The sequence below is a fragment of the Magnolia sinica genome, chromosome 10 (genome assembly GCF_029962835.1).
Source record: "Magnolia sinica isolate HGM2019 chromosome 10, MsV1, whole genome shotgun sequence".
NCBI classification, from domain to species: domain Eukaryota; kingdom Viridiplantae; phylum Streptophyta; class Magnoliopsida; order Magnoliales; family Magnoliaceae; genus Magnolia; species Magnolia sinica.
In genome coordinates this window covers 84,874,876-84,894,430 of record NC_080582.1, presented here as the reverse complement: position 1 = coordinate 84,894,430, position 19,555 = coordinate 84,874,876, and the positions used below count along the sequence as shown (strand labels likewise).

At 40.3% G+C, this 19,555-nt stretch overlaps 1 protein-coding gene across 3 annotated transcripts; it reads left to right on the top strand.

Annotated features, from left to right (window-relative positions):
- The first annotated feature begins 7,175 nt into the window (after positions 1–7,175).
- On the top strand, positions 7,176–15,171 carry LOC131217252 (plant intracellular Ras-group-related LRR protein 6-like). Of its 3 annotated transcripts, none has more exons than XM_058212110.1 (4): positions 7,176–7,307; positions 9,016–9,173; positions 12,341–12,510; positions 14,438–15,171. In XM_058212110.1, exons 2-4 carry the CDS (start codon positions 9,024–9,026, stop codon positions 15,108–15,110), a joined length of 993 nt encoding a protein of 330 aa, XP_058068093.1. In that variant the 5' UTR covers positions 7,176–7,307; positions 9,016–9,023; the 3' UTR covers positions 15,111–15,171. The 3 variants fall into 3 exon arrangements, with proteins under 3 accessions (XP_058068093.1, XP_058068094.1, XP_058068092.1); XM_058212111.1 differs by lacking the exon at positions 7,176–7,307 and adding an exon at positions 7,360–7,378; XM_058212109.1 differs by lacking the exon at positions 7,176–7,307 and adding an exon at positions 8,054–8,111.
- Positions 15,172–19,555: the final 4,384 nt, after the last annotated feature.

The window sequence follows — 19,555 nt, the reverse complement described above, 5'->3', positions numbered from 1 at the left end:
ACATGAGGAGAGCGAAGGTGGTTCCGTTGGTAGGACCACCTTGAGGCTAAACCCATGGTTTGGACGAGTATGTGTGGGCGGCAGTAGTCAGGCTACATGGGTCGCTTGTACCCGATGTCGTTCGGCCACATACTTGCCTGAGCTCGTGCGGTTTAGTCCACTGGCTGACCCACCTAGTTTGTTAACCTTGTTTGCTCACATATGTATGGAAACTGGAACACCCCACTACCGTTGTAGCCCATCGATATCGGATGGAATATTGATCCACAGTCTCGTGAGCCGGGCATGGTGGAATGTGACACTATGCCCGAGCTGTCGGCCTACGCTGGGATGACGTGCCTCCCCGTAGTGACCGCGAGCGACCCCACATTTAGCACCCCCCATGTGCTTGAAGTCGGGGATGAGGGAAACCTGACGGGGTCAAGGATCGCGGGGTCTCGGCCTCACACATTAGGAGGTCTTGGCCTCACAACTAGTTTAGGGCATTTGATACGTGGGGTGTATCAGATTCAAAAATCTGCTGGATGAATGGACTTAATTAAGAACCCGGTTAACATCATCATTGCATGGCATTAGCTAGGTTGGCGACTCGGCAGTCGAGGTCGCACTGAGAGAGTGTTGGCATTGGCGATCGTTAGATATTGTCGCATGAGGGAGTGTTGTGGTGAGGGCATACATCATATCATCCTGCATGCATGCACATTAACAAGACTAGATAGATGTTTATGATTGCTTGCTTTTCATTAAATTCTTATTATAATTGATGCTTATTGCAACTTAAGGCTAATAATACCCACTGAGTTGATCACTCACTCCCACTCTGGGACGATGTTTTAAAACACCAACCAAACCCGTTCATAGATGCAGGTGATACAGATTTCATGGAGCCTGACAACGCGAGCCTCGAGGAGGAGGACGAGTTCCTTTTCAGTTGATGAGCGGGACCCCGTCGGATTAGTAGATGGGTCGTTAGATCGCTGCGCAGAGGGCTCAGTTTTATTCTTTTTTTTGACATATTATTCTTTTGTGATTTTGTTGGGTGACACCATGTGCGACCCTTTATTATTTTTTCTTGGTCATGTATATATGTGTGTGTGTGTATATATATATATATATATATATATATATATATATATATATATGCTAGTTCTCTTTCATTTCAGTCGACAGGTGCATTTGTGCTTCATGTTCCAGAAACTCCAGGCTGCGCATTTACACCTAATTAAATGCATATTAATGAAAACCGATTATAAGTGACTCCGGGAACTCGGGAATCGAGCGTATGCACGACCCCCAATTTTCAGGGCGTTACATTTTGTCACCTCTTAACGCTATAAAAGGAAAATGCGATGAAGAGCTTCAGGCCCAAGCCAAACATAATTTATATTTACAGCACAACACTTTTTATTTTTTTATCTTTGCATAGTTAATTTTAGTGCTTTTGCTTTTATCCAACCATGCTACGGAATATTTAAGGTTTAAAAGAGTGCAGGTTGTTGTTGTCCAACACCACGCTACAATATGCTTTATTATTATTATTATTATTTAAACACACGCACACACACCACCACACACTCACGCCTTAGTGGAATTTCACCGCCTATGGGAACTCGAACCCTCAACCAGGTGTTGAAACTCCTGAGAGTCTACTACCGGAGTAAGAGTAAGGACCCCACGCTACAATATGCTTAAGAGTAGCAAAAACATCTACCAACCTTCCGTTGTCGGATCTCAATAAACTAAGCCCCTACATGGAAGATCAAACACCCTAGTCACATCATGTTGATTATCCGCCTATATCGTTTGTCCACACAGGCAATTTAAGTATTTATCTCTCATTTTATTTTATTTTCTTTAATTTATTTGTTACTCTATTACTTAGCATTATTTATAAATTAATAAAATTTCCATTTTTTTTTCCTTTTCTTGTTTAATCTATTCATCTTCGTTCCATTGAGAAATACATTAATTACAATTACTTGCGAAGAACAAGTCCTTTATATACAAGGCAAAAAGAATTCATCATGAAGTGGATGGATCTAAAGCTAAAACTAAGATAAGACAATGTTGGTGTTGGTCTCGAATTAGGCCACGTAGTACACACATGTGAGGTTTGTGGGCGTGTTAGAACCGATTGGGTCCGATTCAAACCGTAAAACCAATCCCTGGTGTCAAGATTGGTGTTTTATGGTTTGGCTAATTATCTATTTAGCCAACTGTTGAATGCGTGCAATATCAGACCATTGGTGGAGGTTGAAGCTCTTCCTCTTACAAGTTCTTTTTTGCCTTGAGAATCAAAGACTATTAAAGGTGTAATAATTATATGGTCTAACAAAATAGATATAAGATAGATGTGAAAATGAGCGATACTTACTACTAAAATGGAATCACCAACCTGGTTGAGAGCAAAAGGGCGCTTCACAGAATGACATGCGAATGAGTGTGGAAAAAGTAATACTAAAAATTACAACTACAGTCAACACAACGTATTAGCATAGGCAGACGATTTCTAAAGCTAAGGTCTTTCTTCATATCCGACATATAGGGGAAGATGGAAGAGAATTATAACTACCAGCTATAACTAGTAATTGTTCCAGCGTGATTGCAAATATGAACTTTAACTAAACTGCTCCTAGAGACTAAGCATCCCATGACTAACAAGCGATGGAGATGGTAAGCTAAATTAGATAAATAACATTAGTTGATAGATTTGGTTTGATTGTGTATTGTTGGATTGCCCTCTTCTATTCGATCTCCCTATATTATTTATAGTCTTCCTTAACAGAGGTGTGAGAATAACAGCTTATACACATGGCGCTTTCGTGTGTAACTAGTTTGGAAAGAGTGATTACTTCTTCTTGATCGTGGTTTTGCCTTCGTCGAACCATCAAAACGTGTTCCAATGCTGACATGGCATAAACAGTTACTTGTCCTTATTTGGAGATAGCTTAAACAACAATGTTAATTGAAGATATGATATGTTCTCGATATATTTGACACATACCCTAAAAATATAAAACATGCCACGTGGCTCCACCTATGCCATTTATCTAATTTTGTCAAATTTTAGTACAAACAGTTTTGTTGTAAGAGGTTGTGTGTGATGGCTCGGTAGGTGCTCGAGCCCTTTATTGGGTTCTGTTTTTATAAATTTGCAAAGGGTATGGCCTATAATTTTTCGTGCAAATCAACTTTGGCCTTGTCACCCATCCATAGCGCCTTTGCCATTGGATTAACAATCTAACTAAGTGGGAGCTCTTGAATTTGTAAGAGCTCAAGGTCTGCGAGTTGTTGCTGATGTATGCTTGCCCACCACTTCGCACTTTTGGATCTCATCATCTCTTACCTGACTGGGCTGAAAATGGTTTCTTATGGTGAGCAGGATAGGTTTCTTAAACCTTGTAATTTTCTAAGTGTTAAATAAAAGACTCCATATAATATTATATTCTATTATTTTTTAATGGATTTCTCTTGAATTTATCTCGTGGTTTTTCGTTTATCTGGATGGGTTTTCCTTGGTAGATCTTGTACTGTGGTTTGATTGTATGGACTGTCATTTCTTTTTTGTGGCTTTATTTTAAGCTTGTGTTGTATTTGCGTGGATTTCATTTCTTCTTGATACGATGATGATGTGTTCCACTCCCACAAGTTTTCACTATTATCCTAGTGCTTTGTACTTTGTGGCCCACCTGGAAACGGATTGGCTACTCCCCCTTACACCAGCCCCGTGGCTGGTGGTCGGTGCTCTTTGGGCCCCACCATGATGTATGTATTTCATCTATTCTGTTCATCCATTTTTAAAGATTATTTTAGGGATTTGTGCCAAAGATGAGAGGGATATAAATCTCAGGTGGACCACACCACAGGAAAACAATAGTGATTGAATATCCATCATTTAAATCCTCCTAAGGCCCACTGTACTGTTTATTTGACATCCAATCTGTTGATTAGGTCATAAAGACCCAGATGAAGGGAAAAAAACAAAGATCAGCTTGATCCAATACTTTTATGCCCCCAAAAAATTTTAATGGTCAATGTTCATTCAACACTGTTTCCTGCAATGTGGTCCACTTGAGATTGGGATATACTTCAATTTTTTTTTATAATACTATGAAATGATCTAAAAAAATAGATGGACGGCATGGATGAAACACATACATCATGGTGGAGCCCACAGAGCACCAACAGCCATCCATTGGCCGGTGGCAGGGGGAGTAGCCAGTCCGTTTCCGGCCCACCTCATGAGGAGCTTGGGAACTCACATACATGTCTATATGTACACGTGAGTTTGCGTTGAACACGGCCATAGGAAGTCTCTCTCTCTCTCTCACTTGCTTTGTTGTCTTGCAATTCCACCACATGTGATTCCATCATTACGTAGGCTCCACCAAAGATAACGTGCGCTATCCTCAATTAAAAGGACAATGATGTGGTGTGCACTATGAATCAAGTTTGGACCACTCAAAAGTACACGTGGCATAAGGTCATCAATCTGGGCTCCCCAGTCGGATAATCTTACTATTCAACTGGTGGCCCACTAATATCCATTCAAATAAAAATGGGCAACGGTCCATATTCAATTGCTAAAAGATGCGGATCCATTGGCTAGGATCTACTGATGGGCGGATTTCCGGATGTATTCCATCGAGGGTGGGTCCTACCACCTGATGGTATCATCATCATGCGTATATTCCACGTGTACCATGATACTACTCCATGGGTCCGCGGCCCACCATGAGGTTTTGTATGTCCTCTGACCCATCATCAGGTGAGCCCCACCAGTTTTGATCTAAAACTTTACTGCGCTGCAGGATGGACGGAGTGGATGTAGAAAAAGATATGACAGTGGGCCCCACAGAGCTGTCTGATGCAGGAGCTCTCTGCAACAAGTGCTGCTGCAGGAGATAAACTTTCCTCGGCCAGAAAGGATCGGACCTTCCAAAGAGAGGTGGGCCCCACCTTTTACTCTGGTCAAAGCCGATAACAAAGAAATTAAGGTGGACCCGCTGGACACTGAACCGGTCCTATGCATGAAAGACCGGAAGATAGGGAATATTTTACGAAAAACTACCTAATTAATTGAAATAATTATCATTCCACTTCCTTTTTTAATTATCAATAAGGTGCCCGTTTGGAGGTTGCCAGCAAAATGGGTCGGCTGCTTGGGTTTATATAAAATCCACTCTGACCAAAAGGTGCGACCATGTTAGGATAAAAGCCCAAAAATTGGGTCCCTACTCTTTCTCGGGTGGTAGACTCTCAGGAATTTCAACACCCGGTCAGGGGTTCGAGTACCCATAGGTGGTCAAAATTCCACTAGTGTGAGTGTGTGGGGTGTATGGAAAAAAAAAAAAAAAAAAAAAAGCCCACAAATTCACTCCCATTCATTATACCAGTGGACAATATGATTGGAAATAGTGTCCAAGGCAAAAATTTCCTTCCAAATTGTTTCTATGAATCACTTGAATAATTGACGAGCCTGATTTTTATGCCTCTGACCTAAATTTTTGAGTGGCATCTATTAATTAGTGTATTTCATATCATTATCACCTCAAGCCCCATAAAAATTGAAGGTTATATATACCTCTCCTAATTGTTTTATTTGGTATTGCTTATCTGAATCACAAGTCATGCACCTTGCTTTTCTATATTAGTGCCTAAACTATAACAATTCATTTAATGATAAGAGTGAATTTCTCATACACGTCACCATAGGTCTCACTAAAAATGTAATTGGAGAATCCTTCCAATTATACATGAGAGATTTTTTATTTATTTTTTTAAATGCAGATTTTGACAAGGCCCATTATGATGTTTATATGAGATTTACTCTAACCATCGGATGTTAATTCCATAACTTCGATTTTCATATTCCAACGGAAATAGTTTAGAGAAATGTCGGCACTTAATTTTTTCAAAGCCTACTATGATCATTACATGAGATCCGCTCCAACCATTAGATTCCACCTAAAAATTTAGGTTCGTTGTCAAAAAAAAAAGCATACTCATTTGTGAATCATGTGAGTCAAATTAATGGAAATAGTTGAGGGTAATCATTGCCTTGTCCTCTCTTCAATCATACCATCCACTTTAACCACATATAACACACCTAATGGTTAGGGTGGATATTACATAGACATCAAGGTGCGGCCTAACTGGAACACGACCATTTGCTCGTAATGAGGTGTGACTTAGGGTTGTTTGGGAGCATGGATTTGAAATCGAGAGCATGGACTTGAAAACCCTGGATTCGAAATCCTCTTATTTTATTTGCACCTTGATATCAAAATCCTCTATAATCCAAAAGTAGTTATACATAATATATTTATAAGGTTTGAGTTAAATTATTAAATCAATTTTAATATGTCTAATTAGTATATATGTATATAATATTTGACACAATGGTTATAATAAGTCTGTTAAAATATTTACTTTGCCCAAAAATGATGAAATTCAAGTCTCAAATGAGCCACATGCATAAGATCACATCTAAGTGACTAACCAACGATTTTTAACTATTAATTTACATGGACAATGTTTGAACAATGCATATCATCGTATTAAAGTAAATTATAGTAATACAATTGATAATCTAATTGTTTTGGAATATCATCGGTGGGCCATGTACCCACTAGATTAATAGTCTATTGATACACATGTTACACATGCAACTCTTGAAAAGATTTTAATTGTAATCCAAGTTTTTAACGTGGACTAGTTACTTTATGGTGTCAAATGACCCGTTAAGGTAGCGGAGTGATAATCATATGGATTAACGAATTAGTTTCTTGTAAACGTTTTTGAAAAGGTGTTTTTGTAAAATTTGTGCATAAAAAGTTTTAATTATGATAATTATATAGATGAATGAAGTAGCTTTTTGAAAAAAAAAAATTAAAAGGGTATTTTTGTAAAATTTTGCACATGAAAATTTTCTAATTACTGAAATATCCCTGAAGAAGAGGGGAAATGACGCACACAATCAACCTGATCTATATTATAAACTGGCCGGTGATAGTATTTAGCAAAGACAATGTCAAAGAGGGGGCAATTCCGTCATGAACGAATATGCTACCCATCAATCACGGGCAAGCTACCCAAAAAACGTGGTTGACTTAAGAAATAAGGGAAACGTGGCCAGGGTATCCGTAGCGGACGGCTCGTACGCGGCAGACGTCATGCACGCGTGTCGTGATGTACAGAAAAACCGTACGCCCGTGCTTTCTCAGGGATTATATTGGGTGGGTTTTTGCAGAACGAGGAGTACCTCTCATTTCCATCAGCTCCCCGCTACCGTCCACCACATTCATGTAATCTCTCTCTCTCTCTCTCTCTCTCTCTCTCTGGAACTGCCGTATTTGGGAATTTCTTTTGTTTTGGTGTATGTGCTCTCTGCTATCTCTCTCTCTCTCTCTCTTTCTCATATGTAGATGGGATTTTCCTTTGTTTTTGTGAAAGGATTTTCTTCTTCTTCTTCTTCTTCTTCTTCTTCTTCTTCTTCTTCTCTCTCTCTCTCTCTCTCTCTCTCTCTCTCTCTCTCTCTCTCTCTCTCATGCTGTAGGATTTTTCTTTTCCTTGTCTCGGTGTACGTGCTCTCTCTCTCTCTCTCTGAAAATTCTGCTTGGGAATTTCATTTGTTTTGGTGTGTGCTCTCTCTCTCTCTCTCTCTGTCGCAGGCACATGCCGTGGATGGGATTTTAGTTTGTTTTTGTGAGAGAAGTTTCTTTGTTTTGATATCTCTATCATGCTGATGACTTTCTTTGTTTCGATGTTTCTGCTCTCTCTCTCGCTCTATCTCTCCTTCTGTAGTCTATGTTCTCTCTTTCTGCTATAGATGGGATTTTCTTTAAGAAATTATCATAGAGAACGTTCTCCTTTGTATAGACACCCAATGTTTTTATATCTGCTAACGTGTCAATTGTATAAAACATCCGAGCCGTAGAAAAGGTGGGTCGCATCATCAAGATGAGCTGTAACGAAAACAAGGATGGTCCGCTCGATAGGTTGGCTACGCCGATAATTTCCATGCACAGCCGTTGGTCTGGCTCATTTTACATGCGTAGACCATCTGATGCACGGATTATCCTATCTTTTCTTTCCGGTCAATCTTCATGGTATGTTCTTCTCTTTTCACGGCTCAGATGTTCGACTCAAATGGCACGCGGTAAATGCAAACGTTGCATGAGGTCATTTGTCTCTCTCTCCCACCGTCCAACCAGTGGATTACTTCCAGCTTATTATTTTTAAGCGAAATCCAGACCGTCTAATAGGTCGACCCCAACATTAAGATTACCTAGTTTAAAAATCAACCCCATCGACTCATCAGGTGGACCACACTTGTATATGGTTATTTATCGTGGTAATACTTTATTATTCTGTGGCTTTACCCACCTAATTAGTGGATGTGGCTGATTCCTGTGAAATTTGATCCACATGGTGGGGCCAACCTATTGGACGGCATGGATACCACACGCACATGATAAGTGGGAAGTTATCTGCTATCAGACGGTTAGTTATTGTCCTACCGGTTGGATGCGAGAATTTTTCTTGCAAACATATATACGCACATGTATATACATACAAGCATATATATATATGTGTGTGTGTGTGTGTGTGTGTGTGTGTGGGAACATATACGGGTTTGGATGGAAAAAAAGGTATACGTGTGTGGATGGAAAAAAGGTACCATGAGGTGGACCATATGGGAGCTTCCCATAAAGTCAAGCTTTGTGGGCCCCCACCATAATTTCTTAGAAATCTGAACCATGCATCTGGTTGGTTCCCCCCAGGTTATGGGATATGTCAAAAATCAGATGTATCTAGAAGTTAGGTGGACCACACCATCGTGTGAAATCATATATAAAAGATCTAAAACGACTGGATGGTTTCCGCCTGAGTTTCGGAATGGCCTGAAATTTGGTGTGACCTCTGTCCAAGTGGGAAACACACAATGGACGGTCGGATGTCTGAAAATCATATTTTGTCTATTTTATTTTATTTTTGTTATGGCGTATGTAGAAATAAAGATGGAGATGAAGGTGGAGAGGAAAGGATCAATAGAAGAAGAGAAGAAGGAGAAGGTGGATTTAAGTGGAATGTCTTTGGATACTCTTCCAAATCTTTCTACAAATGTACTGTTGATTACAGAGCTAGACATCTCAAATAACAACCTAGAGGTATCTTCTATCAATCTCACTGTATGAATCCTTACAAATTAAAGATGGCCTTTTATTTTCATCTTTTACTAATTTCTAACAAATGTTTTGAGTATTTTTTTTTAAATTTTTTCATATTCATGTATAGACGAAAATAGAATCTTTTTTGTTTTACTTAATGGAATTATTATTATATATATATACCCTATGCTTTTATTAGCTCACCATTTCTCTCTACTTTTTGGTACTTGAATGTACCCAAGTGTAGTATTCAATATTCTCATGCAAAAGGCAAAACAAAAGAAACTGGGGTGTTTGTTAAAAAATAAGGGTGTCGATATCAGTCCTATATTCCATGGTTTTTATGAAAATGATGCTTCGGTTTTCATCTTTTATTTTAAAAAAAGTTTGTTGTGAGTTTACAACAGGCCATGCACACGTAACATCTTTTTTGTTAGTTAGTACACTCTACCGTCAGTTGACACTTCACTGTTAGCCACCCCAACTAGGGATCGATGCCAAGACAAAAGTGTTGGAATGAGGTATCTTTCACTCAGTCTGGAGCTATGGATCGGGCGTTGCTATCCGTTATCATGAAATCCACGATAGTCACAAAGGAGAAATTATCCCATACAGGCAAGGTTACTGAACAATGGACCCAGATTGGACGGTGAGGAGCTGGTCACCCTCGTCCATGATTTAAAGACACGGCTGGATTTGATTGATGGGGCTCTATGCTTTTAGGGCGTGTTTGGCCGGGTGGATTGGAAGGGATTAAATGGTATTAGGGTGGATGGCATGGATTTCAAGGTAATGATGGCTACGTCAGTGGATTGGTGCAAGATCCATAGGATTGTTGTATCCCAGGTTTGTAATATCGAGTCTGTTTATCACGCCCGGCCTATACCTGGATTAAACCTTCCCATCCCTTCCAATCCCTCTAACCAAATACATCCCAAGCAAATTTGAACGGATTAGGGGGGATTGGATGGGATTTAATGGTAATGACGGTGTTGTCAATGGATTGTCTTAAGATCCATTGGATTTCTATATCCGGGATCAGATTGCCCAGTCTGTTTGGCATACTTGGCATGCTCGGCCAATCCCAAGATTTAACTTTCAATCCCTTCCAATACCATCCAATCTGCCCAGCCAAACAGACCCTTAAAGATGATCGAATATGTTTAAAAAAACTTAAAAAAGAGAAGGTCAGGCCCATCTTTGACTGCGGGAGCAAATCAGGTGAGGCCCCGGATCTACAATGGTGGGTAGACCCCTGACTGTGGGGCTCACAGTGTTGTATGTGCCTTAAATCCACATTGTCCAACTATTTTGAAAGCTCATTTTAGAGCATGATAAAAAAAAATGAAGCTGAATTAAATCTTAGGTGGACTACACCAAAGGAAACAATTGTGATTGAATCTACACCATTAAAAACTTCATTGGACCCATCAGAATATTTATTTACCATCCAACCTATTAATAAGTTTACAAACACCTAGATGAAGAGACCACACAAATATTATCTTGATCTAAAGCTTTTGTGGCCCACAAGAAGTTTTTAATGGTCAATCACCACTGGTTCTTATACCATAGTCCATTTGGGATTTGGAACTACTTATCATGCCTTAAAATGAGCTTTCAAATAGGATATACAGGACGGATGTAGTCACTTACATCATAATGGCCCCCACATTAAGGACCCCGGTGGATCTAGTTTTCACATAATTCAGTTATTTATGTACCCATTAATTAAATCCTGCCATGTCATTTCATTTATGAGGAGGTGGCGGCTTTTAATGCCACCATTAATTTTCTCTAAAATATGGTATTCTGTTACGGATTGTTTAGTTGGGTCCCACTAGTATATTTAGTACAAATTCACTTCATCTGTTCATTTTGTAATCTTATCTTAAGATGTGTTTTAAAAATAAAGTAAATTTAAAATGAAATGTAGGCCTCACAAAATTTTCAAACGGTGGATACCATTCAATATCTTCTTTTTCCGTGTGGTGAGTTTTTCCACACGGAAAGAATAAATTTCTCACAAACATGGTGGTGCCCCACCTATAATCCCATGGCAGGAACTTCTTGTGGTGGGGCGTTGTATTCGCATCCCTTATTTTATGCGAACATGCCACTTGTGTGGGACATCAGTCTTATGAAGACAAAACCCCACCGTGAAGATGACCCTGGGACAAAAATCAGGCCTCTCGACTCATCAGGTGGGCTGCACCGTTGGAATCATTGTAAAACCGATGGTTTTACTCAACATAAATGTGAGGCCGCATATGGAGTGGATTAGCCAGAACTTTTTTTAGAATCTGATCTCCATGGTGTGGCCCACAGTTTGTACGGTACTGATGTCCTACACAAATGGTATGCTTGGGAAAAAAAAAGATTGTACGGTACCATAAGCTAGGGTACCGCTATCAGTACGTGATGGCTCTTATAACCACACGTGTCTCTTTCCGTATCATAAGGGATTGAGAGGGACTTCTTTCTTATAACATCATGCACTAAATACAATGAGACAAGCATATTAACATCAGAGGAATTCACGGATGCGCATGGAGTTTGTACATGTGGGCCCCATCTTTCGGTGGTCCCGATCATTAATCTGATGGGCCCCATCATGGATATTACAGACCGAAAAATCTTTTCGTATGGGCAGTGCTGACTTTTCCATCATTGACAGCATTTAGATGGTTAAAATGAAACACACCAACGGTCCACGTACAATGGGAAAATGTCCAAATATTTGGATGGCTAGGATTTTTCAATATTTGAGAATTTCAGTAAATGGTCCATCCATGAAGGGGGTCATCGTATCAACGGTTTGGATAAACAAACCATGGGTCCTACGTAGAACTTCAATGTTGTGCATAGAGCCTGTGGTCCCCATCTTTGATCTGATGGCCCCATCATGAATGTCAACGCCCCAAAAAAAAAAGGTCTTCAAGTGGACAATCCTAATCATTCCATCATTGGCCCGCAATTAGATGGTTAGAAAGAAGCATACCAACGGTTCACATACGATGGAAAAAGGGCCAAAATTTTGGAGTGATAGGATGTCTCAATATTTAAGAATTTCACCACATGGTCCATCCATAAAGTGGGCCATGACATCAACGGATTGGATTAGCTAACCGTCTAATATATTTTTTCGTTTTCTTTTCTTTTGGCAGAGTATTCCCGAATCTCTAACGGCGAGGCTGCTGAATGTAGAGAAATTAGACGTGCATTCGAATCAGCTGAAATCGTTGCCGAATTCGATTGGCTGTCTATCTAAGCTTAAGGTGTTGAATGTCTCTGGCAACTTAATCGAATCATTGCCTAAGAGCATAGAGAATTGCAGGTCGGTACTCGTTCTACACACACGCATGTTAAGCTATGGCCCACTGCATGTCAGCTAGAACATCTGAGCCATGGAAAAGGTGGGGCCCACTATAAAGATCACCTGGAGTGAAAATTAGGCTAGGCCGTTCACTGGTTGAGACAGGCTGTTGAAATCAACGGATGGATGTACTGACTCGAGGTACGGCATGGGCCATCTAATCAGTGGGCTAGCCTGATTTTCATGCCAGGTGGTATTCGTTGTGGGTCAGTCATTGTGAATGGCTCGGATGTTATGCATGTGATTGGAGTCGTTCATTGCTGTTGATCTGTAACAACGGTCAAGATCATTCTGTCAGCATGATCATTGGATTGATCGCCATAAGCGAAAAAAAATAAAAATAAAAATTTACGCTTATGTGATGACGTCCAATGGCCGCTATGTCTTTGAAAAATCCAATCTGTCCATTAGTTTTGCCGGATCAACATGAACTAAAAAATGAGTCGGATCCAAAACTCAAGTAGGCTACACAATATCAAACAGTGACAATGGTGTTGAAACCTTCCCTGGGCCCACCATAATGTTTATATGCTATCCAAACTAATTTTGGAAGGTGCATAATTAACATCTGGCCTAGCCTACAGTACATGGCCCTAGAGTTGTGCATGAACCGAGTTAGCTCGGTTAACCTGGTCAACTCAACTTGGAAAAGGTCAACTTGACTCGGCTTTAAACTAGATTCCAACCGGTTAGTCTAATTTTTTGAGCTCAAAAAAATTCCGAGCCAAGTCCTAGTTATACCAAACTTAACTCAAGTTGGCGTGGAACTTGACTCAGTTCAAATCGATTCGAATCAAATAGAATTCGATATCCCAAAATCAGCCAAAAATAGGTGGGCCATACCATCTAAAACCATGTGAAGACGCCGTTAAAACATATAAAAGCACTTGGTGGGGCCCAACTAAGTTTTGAATGCTGCTGAAACTTGGTCTGAACCCTCATCCAAGTGGGACACACATAATGGATGGGCTGGATTTGCAAACCACATCTTGGTGGGCCCAAAAATGATTTTGAATGTTAATGGTCTGACCCTCTCCAATGTGGTGTGAGCCCACACAATTCACGGACTGATTTTGACACTCTAGGTCCAAAATGGATATGGAATGCATTTTAGATGGGTAGATGCTTCGAACCACATCTACGGTGGGGCCCACACATTCGAACGGACTGTTGAGGACAGCGCATGATGATTTATATGGTAATGTCACCTGTGGCACCTATCGAACGGTGTGAGATCACCTTTGAACATGTGTCATGGACGTCTAATATGAACGGTCCATGTGATGCAGAATCCCATGAAATCCCAAGGGATAAATTTCACCCTATATAGAATTTTAGTGGGTCATAGTAAAGAGAAATGCAAATCAAGGGAGGAAATTATTTTCATTTTTCATGGCCCACTAAAGTTTTGGATCAAAGTAAAAATTGAGCCTAGAAAATTTCATGAAGTGTTGCTTCCCGTGCACAGATTTTTGAGTCACCTCATGTATGATGAGTTCTCAAAAAAATTTACGCTAGTTCAAAGTTTATATATATATATATATATATATGCTTGAACTTGAGCTCATCTCGAAAGACTGATCTCAAGCTCGAGTTGGCCCAGTTACTAACCGAGCTGCCCAATCAGACTCGAGGATCAAGCCAAGCCAAGTTCAAGTTGGGGTAGCGTGCTGGCCGAGCCCGGCCGGGCCAAGCCCGACTTGGTTCGACTGGCGTACAGCTCTGCATGGCCGACTTCATCTTTTGATCAGGATCATGCTTGGGCTTTCTATTTTCGGGGTCCATTCCCAAAAACTTCCTAACCTCAGTGGGCCCGAATGGGCACAGACCAGTCCGAGGCCATCCCTAAAACAAGGGCCTACTAACATTCAAGTGGACATCCAAACAGGGCCCTAGAAGAACTGAATGTCAACTTCAACAAGCTGACCAGGCTCCCAGACACCATCGGATTCGAACTGACCCACCTTCAGAAGCTCTCAGTCAACTCCAACAAGCTAGCCTACCTTCCCTATTCCATCTCCCACATGACCACCCTGCGCATTTTAGACGCCCGCCTCAACTGCTTGCGGGTCCTTCCCGACGGCCTCGAGAACCTAATCAATCTCCAAATCCTCAACGTCAGCCAGAACTTCCAGTACCTCAACACCCTTCCATACTCCATCGGCCTCCTCATCTCACTCATCGAACTCGACATCAGCTACAACAAGATCACGATCCTGCCTGACTCGATCGGATGCCTAAAGAACCTCCGGAAACTGTCCGTCGAGGGGAACCCGTTGGTGTGTCCGTCGATGGAGGTCGTGGGCCAGGGTCTCGACGCGATCAAGGAGTACCTCAGCGAACGGATGAAAGGTAATGAACCAGGCACGAAGCGACGGTCTTGGATCGGCAAGTTGGTCAGGTACCGTACATTCAACGGTCAGACCGTGAATGGGGCCCATGACCAAGATGGGTTTTTGCTGTCAGATTACCGTTCAATTGATGGGCTCGCCTCACCAAGGTTTATGGGCCTGTTTTCGCCGCGCCGGCTCTTCTCACCTAAGAGCTATTTTGCCAGGTGATGCACACGTGCAGTCCATCATGGAAAGGGAGGTTTTTGAGTTATGTAAGTTGTTTTTTTTTTTTTTTTTTTAAAAAATGTTATATGGTTTTATATGGACGGTTGCTAAGCCCACACGTGTGTGAGATCAGAGCTTTCCATCAGGTGGGCCACACTGTTTTGATCGTCTGGTCTAACAAACAGGCCGCTGCACTCCTGGGGCCACAATGTACAAAACAAACGGCCCACCTGAGGAGGCGGCGGTTTGGTTAGTGTCACTGCCACTAGCCGGTGGCTAGTGGTCGGTTGTCTGTGGGCCCCAATATGAAGTATGTGTTTTATCCATGCCGTCCATCCATTTTTAAAGATCATTTTAGGACTTGGTCCCAAATATTATTGGATATAATTCTCAGGTGGACCACACCACAGGAAAACAGTCGTGATTGGATTTCCACCATTAAGATCCTCTTAAGGGCCACTGTACTTTTTATTTGAGATCCAATCTGTTGATTGGGTCATACAGACCTAGATGAAAGGGAAAAATCAAATTTCAGCTTCATCCAAAACTTTTATGACCCCAAGAAGTTTTTAATGGTGGATTTTCAATTAACACTGTTTCCTGTAATGTGGTCCACTTGAGATTGCAATATACCTTATTTTTAGTATCACATTATAAAATGATCTAAAAAAATAGATGGACGGCATGGATGGAACAAATACATAATGGTGGGGCCCAGAGAGCACCGAACCCTTGCCATTGGCTAGTGGCAGGGTCACTAGCCAATCCGCTCTCGTTTCAAGGTGAGGAGAACTAAACAACGTGGCCCACCTGAGGAAAGCTCGGATCTCGCATGCTGTCATTGGCTTGTGCTTGCGTGTGGTTGGAGTAGGGTCCACACGTGTATGGGCCTAGCAAACTTCGTTTTTATGTATAGGCCTTTGGTTTCATTCGGGTCTGGATACTGGTTGTGGATATGGATGGTTTGTATTGTAAGATTGTAAGCGTAGATGAGATGCTAGTCGGGTCTGTTCCCTCTCCATCTCCACTCTTTGAGTTTTCTCATACGAATGTGTCCGTGGGCCAGCTTAAATTTTAGGCCAGGACATGTTCATGTTGTAACTCGTCATATGATCTAATATGAAAATCAGGCAGGTTTAATCCACAAGTGGGCCATGTGTTTTGAAATAGACAGTTCATCGGTAATCTAGGATTGTAATGGTTAATCAGTTCAATGCAATTTCGACCATCCATCCATTATGAATATCTCTCTCCAATTATATAGCTCGAGTGTGCTAAAACTAGTTGTATGGCTTGATTCAAACTGAATAACATGATCCCAAGCATCAAGATAGGCAGATATATCAAATGCGAGCGTATATAATCGAGACTTGAGAAGATCGGTCACTTGTTCAACTACTAGAATGATAGTGTTATAAGCAAAATTAGGTGATTATTAGATAGTAAAGTTCTTCCTCGGAATATGGGTTGTACCTTTCCTTCTGTGTGAAAGGATTTTTATAAATAGAAACAATTAACTAAATAGGAAATATTTACAGGCAGTCACGAGAAACAACTGTAAGATATCTTTCTGAAAGATAAATTGATTGTATTGATATTGAGAATATTCCAATGTAAAAGTGTAAACTTATATTACAACCAAACACTTATATTACAACCAAATATTACCATTATTGGATTACGACTAAAAATTACTACTAGATTATCGATGCTCTTATGATAGAGCTAAAGTATAATAAAGAAATATAATTTGATTGGTTTGGTGTGAGACAACTTGCTTCATTGAATCTTATATTATTTGTAGATATCTTCCGTAGCTATCTGTCAAACATTTCTTTCTTTATTTAATGGTTATGGTAGTTGATTGGCCATCACATCGGTTTTTCAAATCCTCTATTCTTCTCTTACCATGTGTCCTTTTAGCTGTTCTTTCCTTTCGATCACTTTCCACCTATAGGCTTTTCAGTTGTGCCCCGTTATCAAATGATGTGTATTATCAAATTAGCGCCAGTTGTAATTCTGTGAACATCGCTCTAAATATCTCTAAAGATGGTATTTTTCACATATTATTCATTTCACATGCAATGATACATGTCATTTTCTAATTGGTTATCTTAGGAACGATAAGAAATTGAATACAACAGCCCCAACTTGTACATATATAGCCTTTTTCTTAGACGACATCGTTTATCTTAATCATCTTATTATAGTCTACAAAACAAAGCATTATTATCTTTAAATTTCAAAGGTTTGAAGGCATATCATCCATATCCCACCTTGTTGAATCAATGGCTTGGATTAGATAACCAATGGGGATATTGGACACCTCAGACGGCTCATTAGCCTCCTTATAGATTCGAGTTGGGTTGGGTCCAAGAGCTAGAGGTGGTGAACTAGGAGAAGCTCCTAGAGTGCCATATAAACTTAAAGTGATCATGGCTTGCATTTTGTTTAATGAATTTTACAAAAGAAAAAACTAGCAACTTATTATGGAATTTTCATTTCGATGCCTTTTTCAAAATAGTTGCCTATAAGCTACCACTTAGGTGAGCGTTGGTAGCAAAGGGGTCGGCAGCTCAGCTGGACCCCACCGCACTGTTTATGTGAAATCAACCCCACCATGAAGTGCATCACTACATATTAGGTTTAGGGTCCAAAAATCAGCTCCATCCATGTTCCACAAGTGGACAACATGATTAGAAACAAGACAACGCTCTTCATCCATGTTCCACAAGTGGATGACATGATTGGAAACAAGACAACGCTTACCTTATAAATTATTTCTTTGTGGCCCACTTGAATTACAAATGGGATTGATTTTTGAGCTGAAAACCTAAATTTTTGTGTGGAATCTAATGTTTGGAGTGGATTTTATAAATCATCATGGTGGGCCATGTAAAAATCATGGTGGATATATCTCTCCCAATTGTGCCCTTTGTTGTGGTTCAACTTAATCATAGGTCAATCTGATATTTCTAACCTAAGTCTAACAAAGGACTATACATATAATGGTCGAAATGGATCTCATATAGGCATCATGATAAAAAAAATCAAGGATTTGCATCCCCAAAAATTTCATTAAAAAGAGGTCTTAAGAACAATCAATTAAACCCACAAATTCATTGAAAAAATTGCTGTTTTTTTGCCAAAAGGTTAAGAGGGAATCCTATTGGAGGGGTTTGATGGCATTCAAACATGAAAGCTTTAAAATTATAAACTAGCTGGACCACACTTATATTCCAAATTGTTGGACTTCATACATTTTTTTGACATGTACCAGAACAAACTTCTTATTTCAGGAAAGTTGTGAGAGAGACGCCCACCCTTGATTTTTTACAGCACCCATGGTGATGTGCGGGTGCGATGGACTCTAGCAGTTAGATGTATAATCCCACCTTGGGCCTAGGGCCAACAAATCATACTACCTCCAATTTTGGTGGGGGAGATGTTCACCCTTAACTTGTTAGAGTTATAATCCATCTTGGGTCCATGGTTATGATTATATGAAATCTACTCTAACCATTAGGGCCTGTTTGGGAGCGTGGATTTGGAACCCCCTAGATTTGGAACCCCAGGATTAAAAACCCCCTGGATTTGCAATCCTCCCATTGTGTTTGGCACCCTGAAGTGTGAATCAACTTTAATCAAAAAGTACCTATCTATGGTGTATATACAGGGGTTTGAATTTAATTACTAAATTAACTTTAATATCTCTAATTAGTGAGATATATAATTTTTGACACAATGGTTGTGATAAGCCCGCTGAAATATATGCTTTGCCTGAAAATGATGAAATTCCAAGTCTCGAATCAGCCACAAGCACAAGATCATGTCTGAGTGACTAACCAATGATTTTTAATTGTTGATTTACATGGACAATGTTTGGATGATACTAGAAAATGTTTGGATGGTACTGATTTACATGGACAATATTTGGACGGTGCTGATCATCATTAGTGGGCCATGTGCCTAGTAGAATAATAGTGTATAGTGACACATGTTACGCCTGCAACTATTGAAATGATTTTAGGTGTAATCCAAGCTCTCACGGTGGATTACAAACCCCCTCGAAGAGGGGATTGGAAACCTCCTAGATTTGAAACCCCTGGTTACTTTATGCTGCAAAACATCGAGGGGATTTGAAAAAATCCCCTGCAATCCAAGTGCCAAACGACCCCTTAGATTTCACACCAAATTTTATGGGGCTAAAAAATCAAGCTCATCCATGATTCAAGTGAGCCATGTTAGAGGAATTTGACTGGAGGGATGAATGTTGTCATGTATACTATTCCCAATTCTGTAGGTAACTGAAATCACAGATGGGGATGATTTTGGGCCTTCGGTCTAATATAGTGTGATGCACCTAGTGGTGGAAGTGAATTTTATGTAAATATTATGGTCAAGCCCATCGTGTTGTAACCTCTTTCTTCCAATGGACCACCTGACTC

Coding starts and splice junctions, on each gene's coding strand:
- LOC131217252 (XM_058212109.1), top strand. CDS start 8,069: ATGCACGGATTATCCTATCTTTTCTTTCCGGTCAATCTTCATG. Junction 8,112..9,015: donor CTTTCCGGTCAATCTTCATG/GTATGTTCTTCT, acceptor TGGCGTATGTAG/AAATAAAGATGGAGATGAAG. Junction 9,174..12,340: donor TCTCAAATAACAACCTAGAG/GTATCTTCTATC, acceptor TTCTTTTGGCAG/AGTATTCCCGAATCTCTAAC.